This window comes from Hemitrygon akajei, chromosome 6 (genome assembly GCF_048418815.1).
Source record: "Hemitrygon akajei chromosome 6, sHemAka1.3, whole genome shotgun sequence".
Classification (NCBI taxonomy): Eukaryota; Metazoa; Chordata; class Chondrichthyes; order Myliobatiformes; family Dasyatidae; genus Hemitrygon; species Hemitrygon akajei.
The window spans coordinates 90828184-90845225 of NC_133129.1; the positions used below are offsets into that span (position 1 = coordinate 90828184).

Below are 17042 nucleotides of genomic sequence, written 5' to 3' on the forward strand. Positions count from 1 at the left end.
GGTGTTTGTTGGTAATTCTGTGTTAGGGCTGGTGACATTTTGGCGTGTCAAATTTAGTTTCAATGTCCTGTACAAACCTTTTCCATTGTTTCTGAACCGATAATTCTGTTTTCTTCATCTGACGCATTTCATGTATCTATTTAGTCTGGCTTTGAATGCTCCAAGCTTTTGTTTTAGTGTATCTATAAACTCTACAGTGCTTTTGTTAGGTTAGGTCGCATCTTGTATGTACCTTATATTTCCTTAGCTGTTCTCTTAACGTTCTTGCTCAGGTTATCCTTTTCATATTCCATTAGACAAACTATTTCTGCTCTTAAAGTTTCAATTTTGTTTCTTTAATCATTCTGCCATTTGGGTGTTCTCATTTCATCACTCAGTTTTTGGTTTCTATTAATGAGTGCTTCTGTTTTGGAGCCATTGCACTGTATGTTATTGTGTGTAGTTCTTCAAATGTTTCAAGTTTTCCTGTGATGATGATGACGATGATGAATATTATTATTATCATCATTATTTCTCTCTCTGGCAGTGTGTACCAGGTACTCAACACTCTCTGGGTGAGAAAGGACTGCCTCAGATCCCCTCTGAATCTCTCTGCACACCCATCATAAATCTATCTAATTTTATCTACATCTATATGGTGAAAATTTTCCTGCCATTAATCTATTTCCCTCCTGATGTTATAGACCGCAATCATGTCCCCTCTTCCACTCTGAAGTGAGCAGACCCATCTTTCTTTGTAACTGAGATGTTTCAAACTGTATCACCGTACAGGTGACGAGAACAAATTGGAGCCAAATGGAGACCCGTTCTTCCGAGACCTACCTTGATCCGCCCACTCTTCTGCAGGGTGATCTGCAGCCCGAGGACATCAATGTAGATCTGGCTGAGGTAGGAGGCGTACCTCAGCCCCCGCTCCTCGTTCTTGGCGCTGATGGTGAACGGGGTGATCATGGTGGCGTTGCAGATGGCGACTAGCGTGTAGGTGCATGTCCCCAGGAAGGTGTGCATGGCTTTGTCAAAGGTGTAGTAGTGGGGGTCGCCGGACACGTGGCAGGAGGTAGAGCCTGGGGGAAGGGTGTACACAAGAGGTTGAATCATAGATTCTTGGAATACCGGTACCTAATCGTCACTCTGACGTTCTCATCCCAGTGGTGCTGCCTTGTTCTTGGAACCTTAATTCTACCATTATTGTCACATTGGCATTGGTTTTTATGCTACAAACTTTGCACCGTTCTGTTGATTTTAACCATGAAAAGGTCTGCAGACTCTGGAAATCCGAGCAACACACACAAAATGCTGGAGGAACTCAGCAGGCCAGGCAGCGTCCATGGAGGGGAATGAACAGTCAACGTCTCAGGCCAAGACCCTTCATCGGGACCAAGAAAGAAGGGGGAAGACACCAGAATAAAACTTTGGGGGGAAGGGAAGGAGGATAGCTAGAAGGTGGTAGGTGAAGCCAAGTGGGTGGGAAAGGTCAAGGGCTGGAGAAGAAGGAACCTGATAGGAGGGCAGAGTGGACCATAGGAGAAAGGGAAGAAGCAGGGGACTCAGGGGGAGATGATAGGCAGGTGAGAAGAGGCAAGAGGCCAGGGTGGGGAAAAGAAGAAGGGAGGGTGAGGGAAGAAATTATTTTACCAGAAGGCAAAATCGATGTTCATGCCGTCAGGTTGGAGGATAACCAGATGGAATTTTAGGTGTTGCTCCTCCAACCTGAGTATGGCTTCATTTTGGCGCAAGAAAGGTGAAAGACCGAAATGGGAGGTGGAGTTAAAAAGCTTGGCCACTAGGAAGTTCCGCTGGTGGCAGATAAAGCGAAGGTGCAAAACATCATTTAATTTGGGTACAGACTAATAGGAAGTACTTGTGCCTGTAATGCAATGCTCCTCCTACAGGTGGCAGTATGATACCTCACACAATTCTCACTTTAATTGTTGACTTACTAACAATATATTTCTCTATAACATATTTTGCTAAATAACAATAATTTCCTTGAAATTAGGATGAGAATTCCTTGGAGGGAGGGGAATAATATTCTGGAAATCTGTGTCGGAGTTCGTGAGGGGAGTTTGTCCTTGTTCAATTCTTTGATTTGATTTGTACTCGTTGCAATGTCCTTCTAATTAGGACGCAGTTAGGGGATAAAATTCCCTAAACACCATCCTATTACACTCTTCCAGTGGCAGAGAGGGAAGCTACCTCCGCACACTCCCAGGGTCAGACACAGAGTGAAGCTCCCTCCACACTGTCCCATCACACAGTCCCAGGGTCAGACACAGAGTGAAGCTCCCTCTACACTGTCCCATCACGCACTCCCAGGGTCAGACACAGAGTGAAGCTCCCTCCACACTGTCCCATCACACACTCCCAGGGTCAGACACAGAGTGAAGCTCCCTCCACACTGTCCCATCACACACTCCTGGGTTCAGACACAGAGTGAAGCTCCCTCTACACTGTCCCATCACACACTCCCAGGGTCAGACACAGAGTGAAGTTCCCTCCGCACCGTCCCATCACACACTCCCAGGGTCAGACACAGAGTGAAGCTCCCTCTACACCGTCCCATCACACACTCCCGGGGTCAGACACAGAGTGAAGCTCCCTCCACACTGTCCCATCACACACTCCCAGGGTCAGACACAGAGTGAAACTTTAATACTGTTCCAGAGCAGAGAGCAGTCCACGCTAGATACAGGGCATCCTTTATGCCCCATATTGTCCCTTCATGATCCCACAGCATGAACAATATCACTTCAAGCACAGAATTGGACAGTCAAGATATCTGGAGCCAACTTGCTGTGTTTGGAGAATTAATTCCCACTCCACTTACCTAACGTGTGACATCCCAGGACCCCGTTTTGTACCTCGCAGTTTTCCAAGGGCCCACACTGCCAGGGCTCACAGGTCATGTTGTTGGGGCTGCTACAAGTGCAGCGTTCTGTACAGTTCATGTTGGTGAACCAGCTCTCTCCCATCTGTCAGACAGCAACACAATGCAGGTCACGTTAGTACGTACTGTCTTTCCCCTGGGTCTGACCTCCCAGCTCCCTCTGTGACCAGTTTGGCTTCTAGACGCTGTTAGAATATTCGCCCTTGCGTTCGGATCCTCGCCTTGTCTTTGAATGAGCATTAAATCACCCTTGAATCACAGGGAAGTTGCACCAACATCTTTACTTTCTTAGTAGGTTAAGTCAAAGTCAGTATTTAAATTTTAAACAAAATTTATTATCAAAGTACATGTATGTCACAGTATAAAAACCTGAGATTCATTTTCCTGTGGGCATAATCAGCAAATCTGTAGAATAGTAACTGTAACAGGATCAATGAAAGATCAACCAGAGTGCAGAAGGTAACAAACTGTGCAAATGCAAATATAAATAAATAGCAATAAATAATGAGAACATGAGATAATGAGATAAAGAGTCCTTAAAGTGAGATCATTGATTGTGGGAACATCTCAATGGATAGGCAAATGAGTAGTTATCCTCATTTGTTCAAGAACCTGGTGATGCAAATCCTGAGGCTCTTGTACCTTTTACCTGATGGCAGCAACTAGAAGAAAGCATGTCCTGGGTGATGAGGTTCTCTGATGATGGATGCTACTTTCCTGCGACAGAATTTCTTATAGATGTACTCAATGGTTGGGAGGGCTTTACCCGTGTTGGACTGGGCCAAATCCACTGCCTTTCTTGTAGTAATTTCCATTCAAGGGATTTGGTGTTTCTGTACAAGTCTGTGATGCAGCCAGCCATTACACATCCATGGAAGTTTTTAAAAGGCCCGGCTTGTCACTGAACATTCTAATAAACTCCTAATTAGATCACGGTCTGGTACAGTAACTTGAATATGTAGGAACCTATGATCTTCAGGAAGTTGTGGACTGAATCCAATACATCATGGGCACATTGATGCACTATCAGTAACTCCAAAAGAATGGAAGTAGAGTAAATACTGAAAGGCTTTTATTAACAGTAAAACGGAGCACGTCCATGCTGGATGACTGTGAGAGGAGCAGAGACACAATCGCCTTTATCCAGGGGTCTGTGGGAGGAGCCACAGGAGCAGTCAGCAGAGGGACGTGTCCAGACATGGTTTACCACACACATCACTCCTCAATTGCAGGAGTTCCCTCTCTAGTACTACTGTTTGTGATTTTCCCTTTGGATTTTGGTTGTATTGTCCTGTTTATTTCGAGTCTGCGTTAATTCTAGACTTTACATTTGGCTTCACCACCATCCATAGCTCTTTCGTTACACTTCCTTCTTGTAAAATTTATGTATAATTTATACGTATTTGTGAATACTGCATATCAGAATCAGAATCAGGTTAAATATCACTGGTTTATGTCATGAAATTTGTTGTCTTTGTGGCAGCAGAATAAGCAATAACAGAGAAAAGATGAATAACAGAGTAACAGAGAAAGTGGAATTACAGTAAATGTATAGAATTTAAATTAAGTCATGGCAAAATAGATATAAAAATTAGTGAGGTAATGTTCATGGTTCAATGACCATTGTTGAGTGTGTGCCTTCAGGCTCCTATACCTCCTTCCAGATGGTAACAATGACAAGAGGGTATCTCCTGGATGATGGGGGTCCTTAACGATGGATGTTGCCTTTTTGAGGCATCGCTCTTTGAAGATGTCCTGATGCTGGGGAGGCTTGTACCCAAGATGGAGCAGACTGAGTTTACAACTCTCCGCAGCTTACTGTGATCCTGTGCAGTAGTCCCCGCACCTCCCCCCATACAGACGGTGAAGCAGACTGTTAGAATGTGGTACATCTGTGGTACATCTGTAGAAATTTGAGAGTGTCTTTGGTGACAAACCAGATCTCCTCAAACCCCTAATGAAGTACAGCCGCTGTCGTGTCTTCCTTGTAACTGCATCGATGTGCCTGCAATGTAGCTGCAAGTTTTCCATCCCACCTATGCATTCATGGGGTTGTGCAGATGACCATAAATTGTTGTGGCTTGGATGGGTATGTGGTGGTCTGCATGGAGATTGTGGGCTGAATCCTGTGTTTAATTTGACTCTTCATCACAAATAAGGAAGGGGTCTCAACATCTACTCTTTGACAATCTGTTGGGAACTTATCATTCACAAGTTCCTCAACTGGATGAGTTATTTAGGGTGTCACAGTGGATAGGGTCACTGCTCCGGACACCCGGGTTGGGTCCCGACTCTGTGTGTGTGTGTGTGTGTGTGTGTGTGTGTGTGTGTGTGTGTGTGTGTGTGTGTGTGTGTGTGTGTGTGTGTGTGTGTGTGTGTGTGTGTGTGTGTGTGTGTGTGTGTGTGTGTGTGTGTGGAGTTTACATGTTTACATTCTCCAGGTTTCCCGACGACATACGGTGAGGGGTAGAGACTGGGGAAGTGAGAGACTGTAATGGGATCAGTGCGATAGCGTGTCTGACTGTAAATATAGTATGCACTTGATGGGCAGAAAGCCCCGTTGTCCAGGGAATTGTGAAAGGGCAGATTGGTTCATTATTGTTCCGTGCACCAAACTCCAGTTAATGTCTTTGTTCTGTTTGCCATCCACACAGATCAGATCATTGTACAATGCTCAGGTAGAACAAGAGTGAACCCTCGCAAGGCGGCAGGTCCCGATGGAGACTGGTGAGGCTCAGAAAACCTATGCCAGCCAGTGAGTAGGAGTATTTTCAACCTCTCACAGCTACAGGCAGAAGTTCCAATTGCTTCAAAAAGGCAACAATTATACCAGTGCCTAAGAAGAATAAGGTGAGCTGCCTTAATGACTATCACCCGGTAGCATTCACATCAACAGTGATGAAATGCTTTGAGAGTTTGGTCATGACTAGACTGAACTCCTGCCTCAGCAAGGACCTGGGCCCATTGCAATTTGCCTATTGCCACAATAGGTCCATGGCAGACACAATCTCAATGGCTCTCCACGCGGCTTTGGACCACCTAGACAACACAAACACCTATGTCAGGGTGCTGTTCATCGACTATAGCTCCGCATTTAACACCATCATTGCCATAATCCTGATTGAGAAGTTGTAGAACCTGGGCCTCTGTACCTCCCTCTACAATTGGATCCTCGACTTCCTAACCGGAAGACCACAGTCTGTGCGGATTGGTGATAATATCTCCTCCTCGCTGATGATCAACACTGGTGCACCTCAGGGGTGTGTATTTAGCCCACTGCTCTACTCTCTGTATACACATGACTGTGTGGCCGGGCATAGCTCAAATACCATCTATAAATCTGCTGCTTCTTCCCCTCTGCCATCCGATTCCTAAATGGACATTGAACCCTTGAACACTACCTCACTTTTTAAGAATATATTATTTCTGTTTTTTAATCTATTCAAAATACGTACACTGTAATTAATTTATTTATGTATTATTATTAATTTTTTCTGTGTTATGTGTTGCATTGAACTGCTGCTGCTAAGTTAACAGACTTCACGACACACGCTGGTGATAATAAACCTGATTCTGATTCTGAAAGAAGGTCAAACCATAAGATGTCACAGTTACAGAGGAAGTGCAGCGTAGGCAGAGAAAATGGCGTCAGAACCATAAGCCTGCCTTATTGTACCTTATAGTAGTCTGATAACGGTGGGATGGAGTTTGCCCTTCAGGCTGGCACTCGTATCTTCTGCCCGATGGGAGGTGTGGTCTCTGAACCCTGTTGGTTTAACTCGTCCACCTCAAAGTCCCCTTCTGGTTAAGCTCTGCAGCACCTTCCTGAAGGTGACGTCTCCCTCCCCGAGGAGCCAGGGTCCAGGCTGAGGGTCGGCAGATGTAAAAGCTCTCACCCTTCCAGCTGCGAACCTCCCCCCCCCCCAACCATCGCCCCTCCCCACCCGAGCTCAGTCACACTCACCTGGTGGTAGTTCCTCCCAGGGTCCTCGCAGCCGCACTGTTCGAACGGCACGCACCTGTCCCCGCTCAGCACGTAGCCGGGATCGCAGGCACAGCCCTCGACGCAGGGGTGGGTGCAGTCGTTGGGGGCTGACAGGTCAGTGCAGGACGCGGGGCATGCGTTGGTGCAGGGCTCGTAGTGACTGCCGGCCGGACAGCTGAGAGCTGTGGGGACGGAGGAAAATCAGTGCGACTGGCTCTTACAGTCACATGAAGAGCTTCAACAACCCCCAAGCTCCCACAACCTACTAACTGCTCCCGATGACATGCACCTCAGATAGCCTCGGACAGCCGAGTCCAGCTCCTGGCCTGCACGTGTGGCTTATCCACCCAGCCCGGCTGAACCGCTTCCAGTGACCGGAGAAGGGGCAAAGGTGGGTCACTGGCAACTTAAAACCAGATGGGGCTCATCAGGCGTGGTTGGCAGCTCGTCTTGGAGAAGGAAAACCTCTGCTGCCTTTTGGCTATTCCCACTCATGGGGGAGGCTTCGGGAGTAAACCCCGAGGGGAAAATCTGGAGCTGGAGTCCCCAAGGCAGTCTGACATCGAGTTCAACGCTGACCGGCAACTCCTGCCAAACTGTATCGTTCTGCCGTTCCTTTGGGTTCATCAGAGGCGTGGAGAGGGGGAGCCTGCTCTCCATACTGTACTGGCCTGGCTTGTGTACCTAGACAGCTGGGATGCAACGTCCAGACGCCTCAGCCACACCAATCGGGGGTCAGACAGCATCTATGAGGGGCGTGGAGATGCTTCGTTAGGAAGGGCAGGAGACCGAATATGAAGGTTGGGGGTGAGGGACGAGTACAAACTGGCAGGTAATACCTGAGCCCAGTTGAGGGGTCAGTGGGTAGGTGATGCGCCTCATTTCACTACAGTCCTGCGCAAGAGGCTGAGTGGAAGATACATAGCTAGGGAGCCGAAGACTTTGCACAGTACTGCAGTAATTTTCTGCATTGTGCTGACACAAAGAGAACCAAATTTCATGACATGTGTGAGTGATGATAAACCTGATTCTGATCTGGGTCTCTATTGTGGACTGAGAGTGGGAAGGGGGCAGGGAGAGGGGAATCATGGTTGGGAAAAGGGGAAGGGAGAGGGGAAGGAGTGGGAAGCACCAGAGAGACATTCTGTAATGATCAATACACCAATTGTTTGGAATCAGATGACCTTGCCTGGTGTCTCAGGACTGGGTGTGTCTGCACCCACCAGCCCCTGGCCCTGCCCCTAGCACTCTTTCTCTGTCACCTGTCCTACACCCCTCCCGCGGTGCTCCACCCTCACTGTTCCCAACATCCTTTGCTCTGCCCAGATTTAGAAACTCGCTCTCCGCTCTACGTTGACAAACACAGTACTGTGCGGGGGTCTTTGGCATCCTTGCTGTGTGAGGCGCAGACTTTGGCTCCGCACTGTGTACTGTGTAAAACTCTAACAGAAGACAGAGAAAGTGCAGTGCAGGTGGACAATAAGGTACAAGGCCATTACAAGGTAGATCAGAAGGTCAAGAGTCCATCTCATTGTGCTGGGGCTGTTCAGTATTCATATAACAGCAGGATAAAAGCTGAACTTGAGCCTTCAGGCTGTTGTATCCCTATCCCTTAGGCAAGGTGTAGCCCCTCGATCAGGGTCATGTGAAGCCATGGGAGCAGGTGGTGGATGGTCGTACGAGCAGCCGGTGCAAATCACAAGTCCTGTTTATGCAACCACTGACGCCAGGCAGACAATCTCTGAGGAGTATTGATAGCGGCTGGGGTCACCCGTCCTGTAAAGACACTGCCCAGAAGAAGGCAATGGCAAACCATGTGTGGAAAAATTTTCCAATAACCATGATTGTCCACGTCCTACGACGTGGCACATAGCAGCTGAACTTTATGGTGGAATATGCAGGAAATGGGGGTGGGGTGGTGCAGTAGGGGGTTGGGTTGGCACCGTGATTTACACCAATGCGGTGAACCAAAGGGCCGTTCCTCAGCTCTACCGTTCCACGTTTCACGGTCTACGATTTGACACTGCCTCAGAAGGAGGGTCTGTCTGACGCTTCCCAAAAACGCTGTGGGCACGGCCCAGATACTCACGGCAGAAGGTCTTGTTCCGCCAGCTGACAGCAACGCCGGCCTGGGCACAGGCGTCCGCGTAGGCCTGCAGGGCAAAGCACAGAGACACCGCCTCGTCGTGCGGTCCGCATGACATGTCGTACACACAGTCCTTGAAGTACTGCTCCACAGGGATGTGTTTATTGCACTCCTGGAAAGGACCTTTGAAACAGAATCGACAGTAAGTGCTCGAAAAATAAACACGCTTGTCGCATTAGCGGAAAAGTAATCTGTTTGTCGTACTCTCGGGAGGGGCCGTAGAAACAAGACTCAAAATTAAATGCACCTTCCTGCTGAGCTGCCTCAAGAGGAGAGTTTTACACATACGCAATGTCATTAATGGCATAAAATATCCCACAACAAATGTGTAATTCCTAATTGGTTATATCAGTATATCCCAACGATCCAGGCATTGGACTGAGTCAGTCTATTCCCAACGGTCCCGGTGTTTCATTCCTGTAGGATTGAGTCAGTGTACCCCAAAGTTTAGTTAAGGATCCTGACTCTTCCGGACCTATAGACACCCACTCAGCATTTTAGGAACAGCCTCTTCCCCTTTGCCATTGGATTACTGAATGGCCCATGAACCCATGGACACCACCTCACTGTTTCTTTTTTTGCACTACTTATTTAGAACGTAGAAGAGTACAGCACAGGAGCAGGCCATTCGGCCCACAATGTTGTGCCGAGCCAGCTAAAAAACAAATCAACACCCAAACACTCCTACCCACACCGTGTTCATATCCCTCCATCTTCCTCACATCCACGTGCCTATCCAAACATCTCTTAAAAGCCTCTAATGTATTTATTTGCCTCTACCACCATACCAGGCATCCACCACTCTGAGTAAAACACTTACCCCTCACATCCCCCTTTGAACCTACCCCTCTCACCTCCAATGCTTGCCCTCTGGTATTAGACATTTCTACCCTGGGAAACAGATACTCCCTGTCCACTTCACCCACGTCTCTCATAATCTCTATCAGATCTCCCATCAGCTTCAGCTCCAGAGAAAGCAACTGAAGTTGGTCCAGCCTCTCCTGACAGCACGTGCCCTCTAAGGGGGCAATCTCATGGATGGATTTGTCCTGCAGACCCCCCAGTAGCCAACAAGACATTGAACAGAAGATACTTGATCAGATTAAACAGTACAGTAACTTATAGTTTTTTCTTGTCTTGCGTTGTACTGCTGCCACGAAACAACAGATTTCACGGCATAGTTTAACCCTGATTCCGATTTCCTACTGGAATGAGTCAACGCATCTCAATGATTCTCGAGCGCCACATCTCTTTAGGTTTGCCGTCAGCGTGGGGACCCGGTGGGATGGAGTCACTGCTTCCAGCGACTCCATCTGTAGAGCACCCGAGGACTGGACAAGGCCCCCCCCCGTCCCCGTCCCCACTACCATCACCGGCACTGCTCCCGATCTCCCACCTTTCGGGTCTTTGATGAATCCGCAGTTCCAGGACTCCTTGAATTTGTCGTTGTCACAGTCCTGAGAGGGTTTGTTGTGTGTGCACCTGAAAACAACACAGGGAATATAGTGTTACAGGCTTTGGGACATGATGGGTGCACATTTTGAAGGGGACCTTGTACGGAACACCAAATGGACAATGGGCTCCCAATCACCAATCAAATCGCGACCGTTCCCAACAAGGGCACCAGAGGGTTTTGCAGATCTGGGCGACCTCTTCCAGTTCATCGGTGAAACAGTTTAAATCTCCTGTTCCCATGTCTCTTTTGGCCTTTTCAAGGTGGCTGGGGTCCCGTCGGAGTCTGTGATCTGCAGCTGCACTCAAACTGTGGTTCCCTGTGGCGGTGGCTATCACTCTCGGAACTCCTCTTGCGGCCTGGAAGATGTGCGCCTTCGGGGTGCAGCCCTTTGGGTGACCCAGGTTCTCGCCAGTGGCCCGGGAGATTGTAACATCGAGACAGCAGTGTATGCTGCTGTCCAAAGAAGGCCCTCGAGTCGGGAAAACTCGAACGAGCGTCTCTCTCTCTCGCTGAAGCAGGAGCAATATCTCCCCTCCCTCGCTAGAGAGAGAGAGCCTGCCTGAGGTATCAAAGTGTTGGGATGGACAGTGGTTTTTGATGGAGTTTAGAACATGGTCTCTGGGGGCTTTGTTATTGCTTATGTTGTGGATGATGGGGGGGGTGGTTGCTGATGGCTTTGCTGGTGCAAGTGGGGGAGGGGGAGGGTTAATGATTTTGCTTGTGCGTGGGGGGGAGAGGTCTTTGGGGTATGTCATTCATACTTTGGGGTTTTCTTCTGTTTTGAGGATGTCTGTGAAGAGTAAGAATTTCAGGTTGTATACTATATACATTCTCTGATATTAAATTTCCATTGAAACACTGAAGAGAGATTGTAACCACTTCCCTTGACAACTCCCCCCTCAGTAATATGCTGGGATGCAAACCCACATTTGCTGAAAGTGGCCCCACAAGCCTTCGGTGGTTACAATCTCCCTTGCTGCAAAGGGCAACTATCTGACTGGTGGTTAGAACTGATTAGGACTTTATTGTCATTGCTCAAGCCAATGAGATGATGGTGCTACTCCAGTCCATACAAAAACAGACATTTACAATGCATACAGTACTGCTTAATTTTTAAAAAATCCCATATTTACATGCAAAAAGTGACTTTACTAGTCCATAGCACTCGAAGGCCATTGGCAAGCGTGGTGTAGCCTTATTCAGCTGCACGACAGCCCTTGGGAAGAAGCTGTTTTTCAGTCTCACTGTCTTGGCTAAGATGTTTCTGTATCTCCTACAGGATGGCAGGAGGTTGAATAGACAGTGTCCAGGATGGGATGGGTCTTTAATGATGTTACGAGTGCACTGTAGTTGTAGATTGTCTCTGGGTCTGGTAGTTGTGTCCCAGTGATGTGCTGAGCCATCCTAATCACCCGTTGGAGTGCTTTGTGATCTGTCGTGCTGCAGCGAGAGTACCACACGGTCACTCCGTATGCCAGTGTGCTCTCTATCGCACATCGATAAAAGTTGGCCAGCAATTTTTGGGGCAGATTAGCTCTCCTTAAGAAACTCAGATAATATACTCACGATTGTGCCTTCTCTACTATTGTGGTTGTGTTGACGGACCAAGAGAGCTCCTCGATGATGTTCTTCCCCCGAAACTTGAAACAGACATTATTGGGGACCTACGTATGAGGGCTGGGTGGAGGGTGGGGATACGTCTCTACCAAAGGAGGTGTAAGGTGCTCCTTCCCTCCACCTGTCTGCAGGTCACCCTTGGGCAAGGTGTAGCTCCTGCTTGGCCCCCGATCAGGGTCATGTGAAGCCAGGGGAGCAGGTGGTGGATGGTTGTACGAGCAGCTGACGAGGCCAAGTCATTGGGTATTTTTAAGGCAGAGATTGACAGATTCTTGATTGGTCAGGGCATGAAGGGATACAGGGAGAAGGCAGGAGGTTGGGCTGAGAACGAAATGGATCAGCCATGATGAAATGGCGGAGCAGACTCGATGGGCCAAATGGCCTGATTCTGCTCCTATACCTTATGGTCTTATATGACATTCTAGTTATGCGACCACAGATGCCAGGCAGACAATCTCTGAAGAGTATTGATAATAACTGGGGTCACCCATCTTGTAAAGACACTGCCCAGAAGAAGACAATGGCAAACCACTTCTGTAGAAAAATTTGCCGAGAACAGTCATGATTGCCCACATTATACGACACGACACAAAATGATGATGATGGCAAACAATAATAAAGAGATTTGAAATTGTGTACAGGGAGAAATGCTTTCCCTGCCAGGAAAAGGCAGAATAATTCAGCCAAAGCTAAAGATCTGAGATGTCTCCCGTGTTACACGACGCGGCACATAATGATATCACAAGGTACTTTGAGACTGTATTAGGGACCTGTGTATGAGGGATTTCAGTAGCACAGAGCTGGGCTCTGTCACATCAGTCAGTTAGTTTAATTTATAGTCACACACACCAGGGTGCAATGAAACCCCTTTGCTTGTGTGAAGTGGAATGATTAAACAGTTTTCATGGTAATAATTAGTACAGCAATAAATTCCATGGTGATCACAAAACAGCAGAATGGTGCCGAGATTATGGTGCAATTTGTAGTAGGAGAAGAATAACTAAAGTGACGAGAACAAAGGAGCTTTAAGAGTCGGAGAACACGGCACCATTGGAAAGCGGATGTGAGGGAGGTGGCCGGTTCGTAACTCTGATAGCAGCAGGAGAAAAGCTGTTCTTGAGTCCCGAGCATTGACATCATCATTATGTGCCATAGACGATCACGGTCCTTCCATGACCATGATCTTGAGTCCCGAGCATTGACATCATCATTATGTGCCATAGACGATCACGGTCTTTCCACGACCATGATTGTTCTTGGCAAATTTTTCTACAGAAGTGGTTTGCCATTGCCTTCTTCTGGGCAGTGTCTTTACTAGATGGGTGACCCCAGCCATTATCAATACTCTTCAGAGATTGTCTGCCTGGTGTAGTGGTGGCATAACCAGGGCGTGTGATATGCACCGGCTGCCCATATGACCATCCACCACCTGCTCCCATAGCTTCACGTGACCCTGATCGGGGGGCTAAGCAGGTGCTACACCTTGCCCAAGGGTGACCTGCAGGCTAGCAGAGGAAGGAGCACCTGACACCTCCTTTGGTAGAGATGCATCTCCACCCCGCCACCTGTGAGTCTGGGTATCTGGTCATTCAAGCTCCTTTCGACCCAGGAGGTAGAAGAGAGAAGGGGAAATGGCCAAGGTGTATTCTGTAGACACTGGAAATCTGGAACAGCACACACAAACTGCTGGAGGAACTCAGCAGGTCAGGCAGCATCTAGGAGGGGAATAAGCAGTCGACGTTTCGGACCAGGACCCCTCATCGGGACTGATGATCCTATGTGTCTTACTGAGTTACGTTTATCGCTCTCTGCAGGTTCGCATAGTCCAGTTGCTACCCCTGGCTGAGATGCCCATTGTCACAATACTTTCTCTGGTACGTCTGGCTCCTAAGGTTGGCATTGCTGGTGGAGGTAGTGGGGATAAGTTTCACTACCTGATAAATGCTCCCAATGGTGTGCGCTTCAAATACCCTCTGACAAGTCCTGCTCCTGGCCTTCATGTGTGGTTTAGCTATTAAACCTGGCGGAATCATTTCTAGTGACAGGAGAAGGGGCAAAGGCGGGTTACTGGCAATACAATTTGGCACCAGCAGCATCACAGGAGTTGCCAGTCAGCGTTGAACTCGATGTAGGCCTGCCTTAGGGACTCCAGCTCTGGATTTTTCTCTCAGGGTTTACTCCCGAAGCCTTTTCCTTGAGTGGGTATGGCCGCAAGGTAGCGGAGGTTTGAGATCAGAGATTTCCTTCTCCTGGACGAGCTGCCAATCCAGGCTGACGAGCCCCATCTGCACGGAGCGACTGGTTTTAAAGCGCCTGTCACCCGCCTTTGCCCCTTCTCCTTTTGGTAGAATGTGTGGAATTCATTGCCATAGGCGGCTGAGAAGGTCAAGTACTTGAGGCAGAGGTTGATACATTCTTAATTTGTCAGGGCATGAAGGGATTCGGGGAGAAAGCAAGTGATCGAGGCTGCGAGGGAAAACAGATCAGCTGTGATGAAATGGCGGAGCAGATTTGGTGGGCCAAATGGTCTAATTCTGCTCCTATATCTTCTGGTCTTAATTAAGCTGGAAAGCTTCTGAAGGGTACTGGGTGGATCACTGGCTGTGAATTTTCCTGGAGCTCACTCAGGGTGACGGACAGTTCTAGTGGAGGAGCTTCAATCCACAGAACGAGGAGGCAGGCTTCTGAGATTCATTAGGACCTGGATTTGAAAACGCGGCATCTGCCAGGCTGTTCTGCGATAAGTAAATTAAAAACTGCACTTACTGTGTAGGGGTTCCTGGCACCAGCCAGCTGGCTCCTAGATCTTCAAAGCTGTCAGCGTCCTGACCGTCAGGCATGCGCTTGTCATCGGCTGGGAGCCCGTTGTAGTTCCCTGCATTCACAGCACGGTAAGATATCAAATGCCACGGGAGAAATTTGGACCTTTCAACCTGTCCTATCCATTCAGTGTCTGCCTGCACTGCGGTTCATATCACTTCATTCTGCAGTCTGACATTGTATTTACTTATTGAGCCACCCCGTCCCGCCCAGCAATCCCACCCCACCCGATATAACCCTAGCCTAATCACGGGACGATTTACAATTAATCTGCCAATCGGTACGTCCTTGGAAACCGGAGCACCCAGAGGAAACCCACGTGGTCACGGGGAGAACGTACAATTTCCGTACAGGCAGTGGTGGGAATTGAACCCAGTACTGTAAAGGGTCGCACTGCTGTACCTCGTCCGACCTCAGTGCACCTTTACTACGAATTGGTCCATATGGATTGTATGCACAATATCTATTTCATCGTGAACACAAAAGATGGTGTATATTCTGTCTGGGTAGCCCCCAAACCTGATGGCATGAGTATCGATTTCTCTAACTTCTGGGAATTTCTTCCCCTCCCACCCCACCCCACATCTTCGGTCTTTTTTCCATTCCCCATTCTGGTTCCCCTCTCAACCCTTCTCTTCTCTGGTGCCCCTCCTCCTTCCCTTTCTCCCGTTGTCCACTCTCCTCTCCTATCAGATTTCCTCTTCTTCATCCCTTCAACTCTTCCACCTATCACCTCACAGCTTCTTACTTCGCTAACCCCTCCCACAGCCAAACTTCCCTCTCTCTTGGTCTCACCTATCACCGGCCAGATTGTCCTCCACCCCTCCCTCTCCCCCACCTCCGTATTCTCGTTTCTGCCTCCTTCCTCTCCAGTCCCGAAGACGGATCTCAGCCCGAGACTCCGAAGATGCTGCCGGACCTCCACCACTCTGTGCGTGTTGCTTACCTTTTTCTCTGAACCTCGGTACGTGTTACAATAATAAAACGATTCCAATTTCAGGGAATAATGAATTGAAGAAGCTACAGAGAGTTGTGGACACAGCCCAGTATATTACAGAAACCAGTTTCCTCTCTGTTGGCTCTGTCTACACTTCCCGCTACCTCAGTAAATCAGCCAGCCTAATCAAAGACCTCACCCACCCCAGACATTCTCCCTTCTCCCCTTTCCCATCGGGCAGAGGATACAAAATCCTGAAAGCCCATACCACCAGGCTCAAGGACAGCTTCCACCCCACTGTTATAGAGAACTGAACAGTCTCCTAGTATTATAAGATAAGGCCATAAGTTTCCACAGATTCACCACTTTTTGGCTAAAGAAATTCCACCTCATCTCTGTTCTAAATGGCCATCTCTCTATTCTGAGTCCTACACTCCCCCACCAAAGGAAACATCCTCCATCTGGGCCAGGGGTTCCCAACCTGGGGTCCCCAGAACCCTTGCTTAATGGTATTGACCCATGACATAAAAAGGGTCAGGAGCCCTGGGCTCTAGGCCTTTCAATACTTGATAGGTTTCAATAAGCTCCCCTCTCATTCTAAGTTCCAGTGAGAACAGGCCCAGGGCCATCAAATACTCCTTGTATAACAAGCCTTTCATTTCCAGAGTCAATCTTGCGAACTTTCTCTGAACCCTCTCCAATGTCAGCACATCCTTTCTTAAATAAGGTTTCCAAGCCTGCTCACAGTACTCCAAGTGAGGCCTCACCAGTGTCTTATAAAGCCTCAGCCTTGCATCCCTGCTTTTGGCCTCTTAGGATGTGCCGGCATTAGAGAAGTTTATGAGAAGGATCCCAGAAATTCGTGACCCCCAGCCATTACCAATACTCTTCAGAGATGGCCTGCCTGGTGTCAGTGGTCGCAAAACCAGGACTTGTGATAGGATGTAGTTTTGAGGTTTTATAAAGCACTACTGAGGCCTCACTTGGAGTACTGTGAACAGTTCTGGGCCTCTCATCCAAGAAAGGATGTGCTGAAACTGGAGAGGCTTCAGAGGAGGTTCACGAGTATAACCCCGGGAATGAAAGGGTTAATGTATGAGGAGCATTTGATGGCTCTAGGTCTGTACTTCTGGGAGTTTTGAAGAATGAAGGGGGATTTCCTTGAAACCTGAAATATATTGAAAAGCCTGGACA

At 48.2% G+C, this 17042-nt stretch overlaps 1 protein-coding gene across 1 annotated transcript in view; it reads right to left on the bottom strand.

Moving 5' to 3' along the window:
* The window catches only part of LOC140729807 (zonadhesin-like), an 80892-nt gene that overhangs the window by 49555 nt on the left and 14295 nt on the right, over nucleotides 1-17042 (bottom strand). The window contains exons 7-12 of the mRNA XM_073050019.1: nucleotides 14858-14966; nucleotides 10415-10500; nucleotides 8962-9141; nucleotides 6852-7054; nucleotides 2828-2972; nucleotides 823-1064 (exon numbers count right to left, since the gene is read on the bottom strand). Coding sequence (XP_072906120.1) covers nucleotides 823-1064; nucleotides 2828-2972; nucleotides 6852-7054; nucleotides 8962-9141; nucleotides 10415-10500; nucleotides 14858-14966 — 965 coding nt within the window. The remainder of the gene's footprint in view (nucleotides 1-822; nucleotides 1065-2827; nucleotides 2973-6851; nucleotides 7055-8961; nucleotides 9142-10414; nucleotides 10501-14857; nucleotides 14967-17042) is intronic.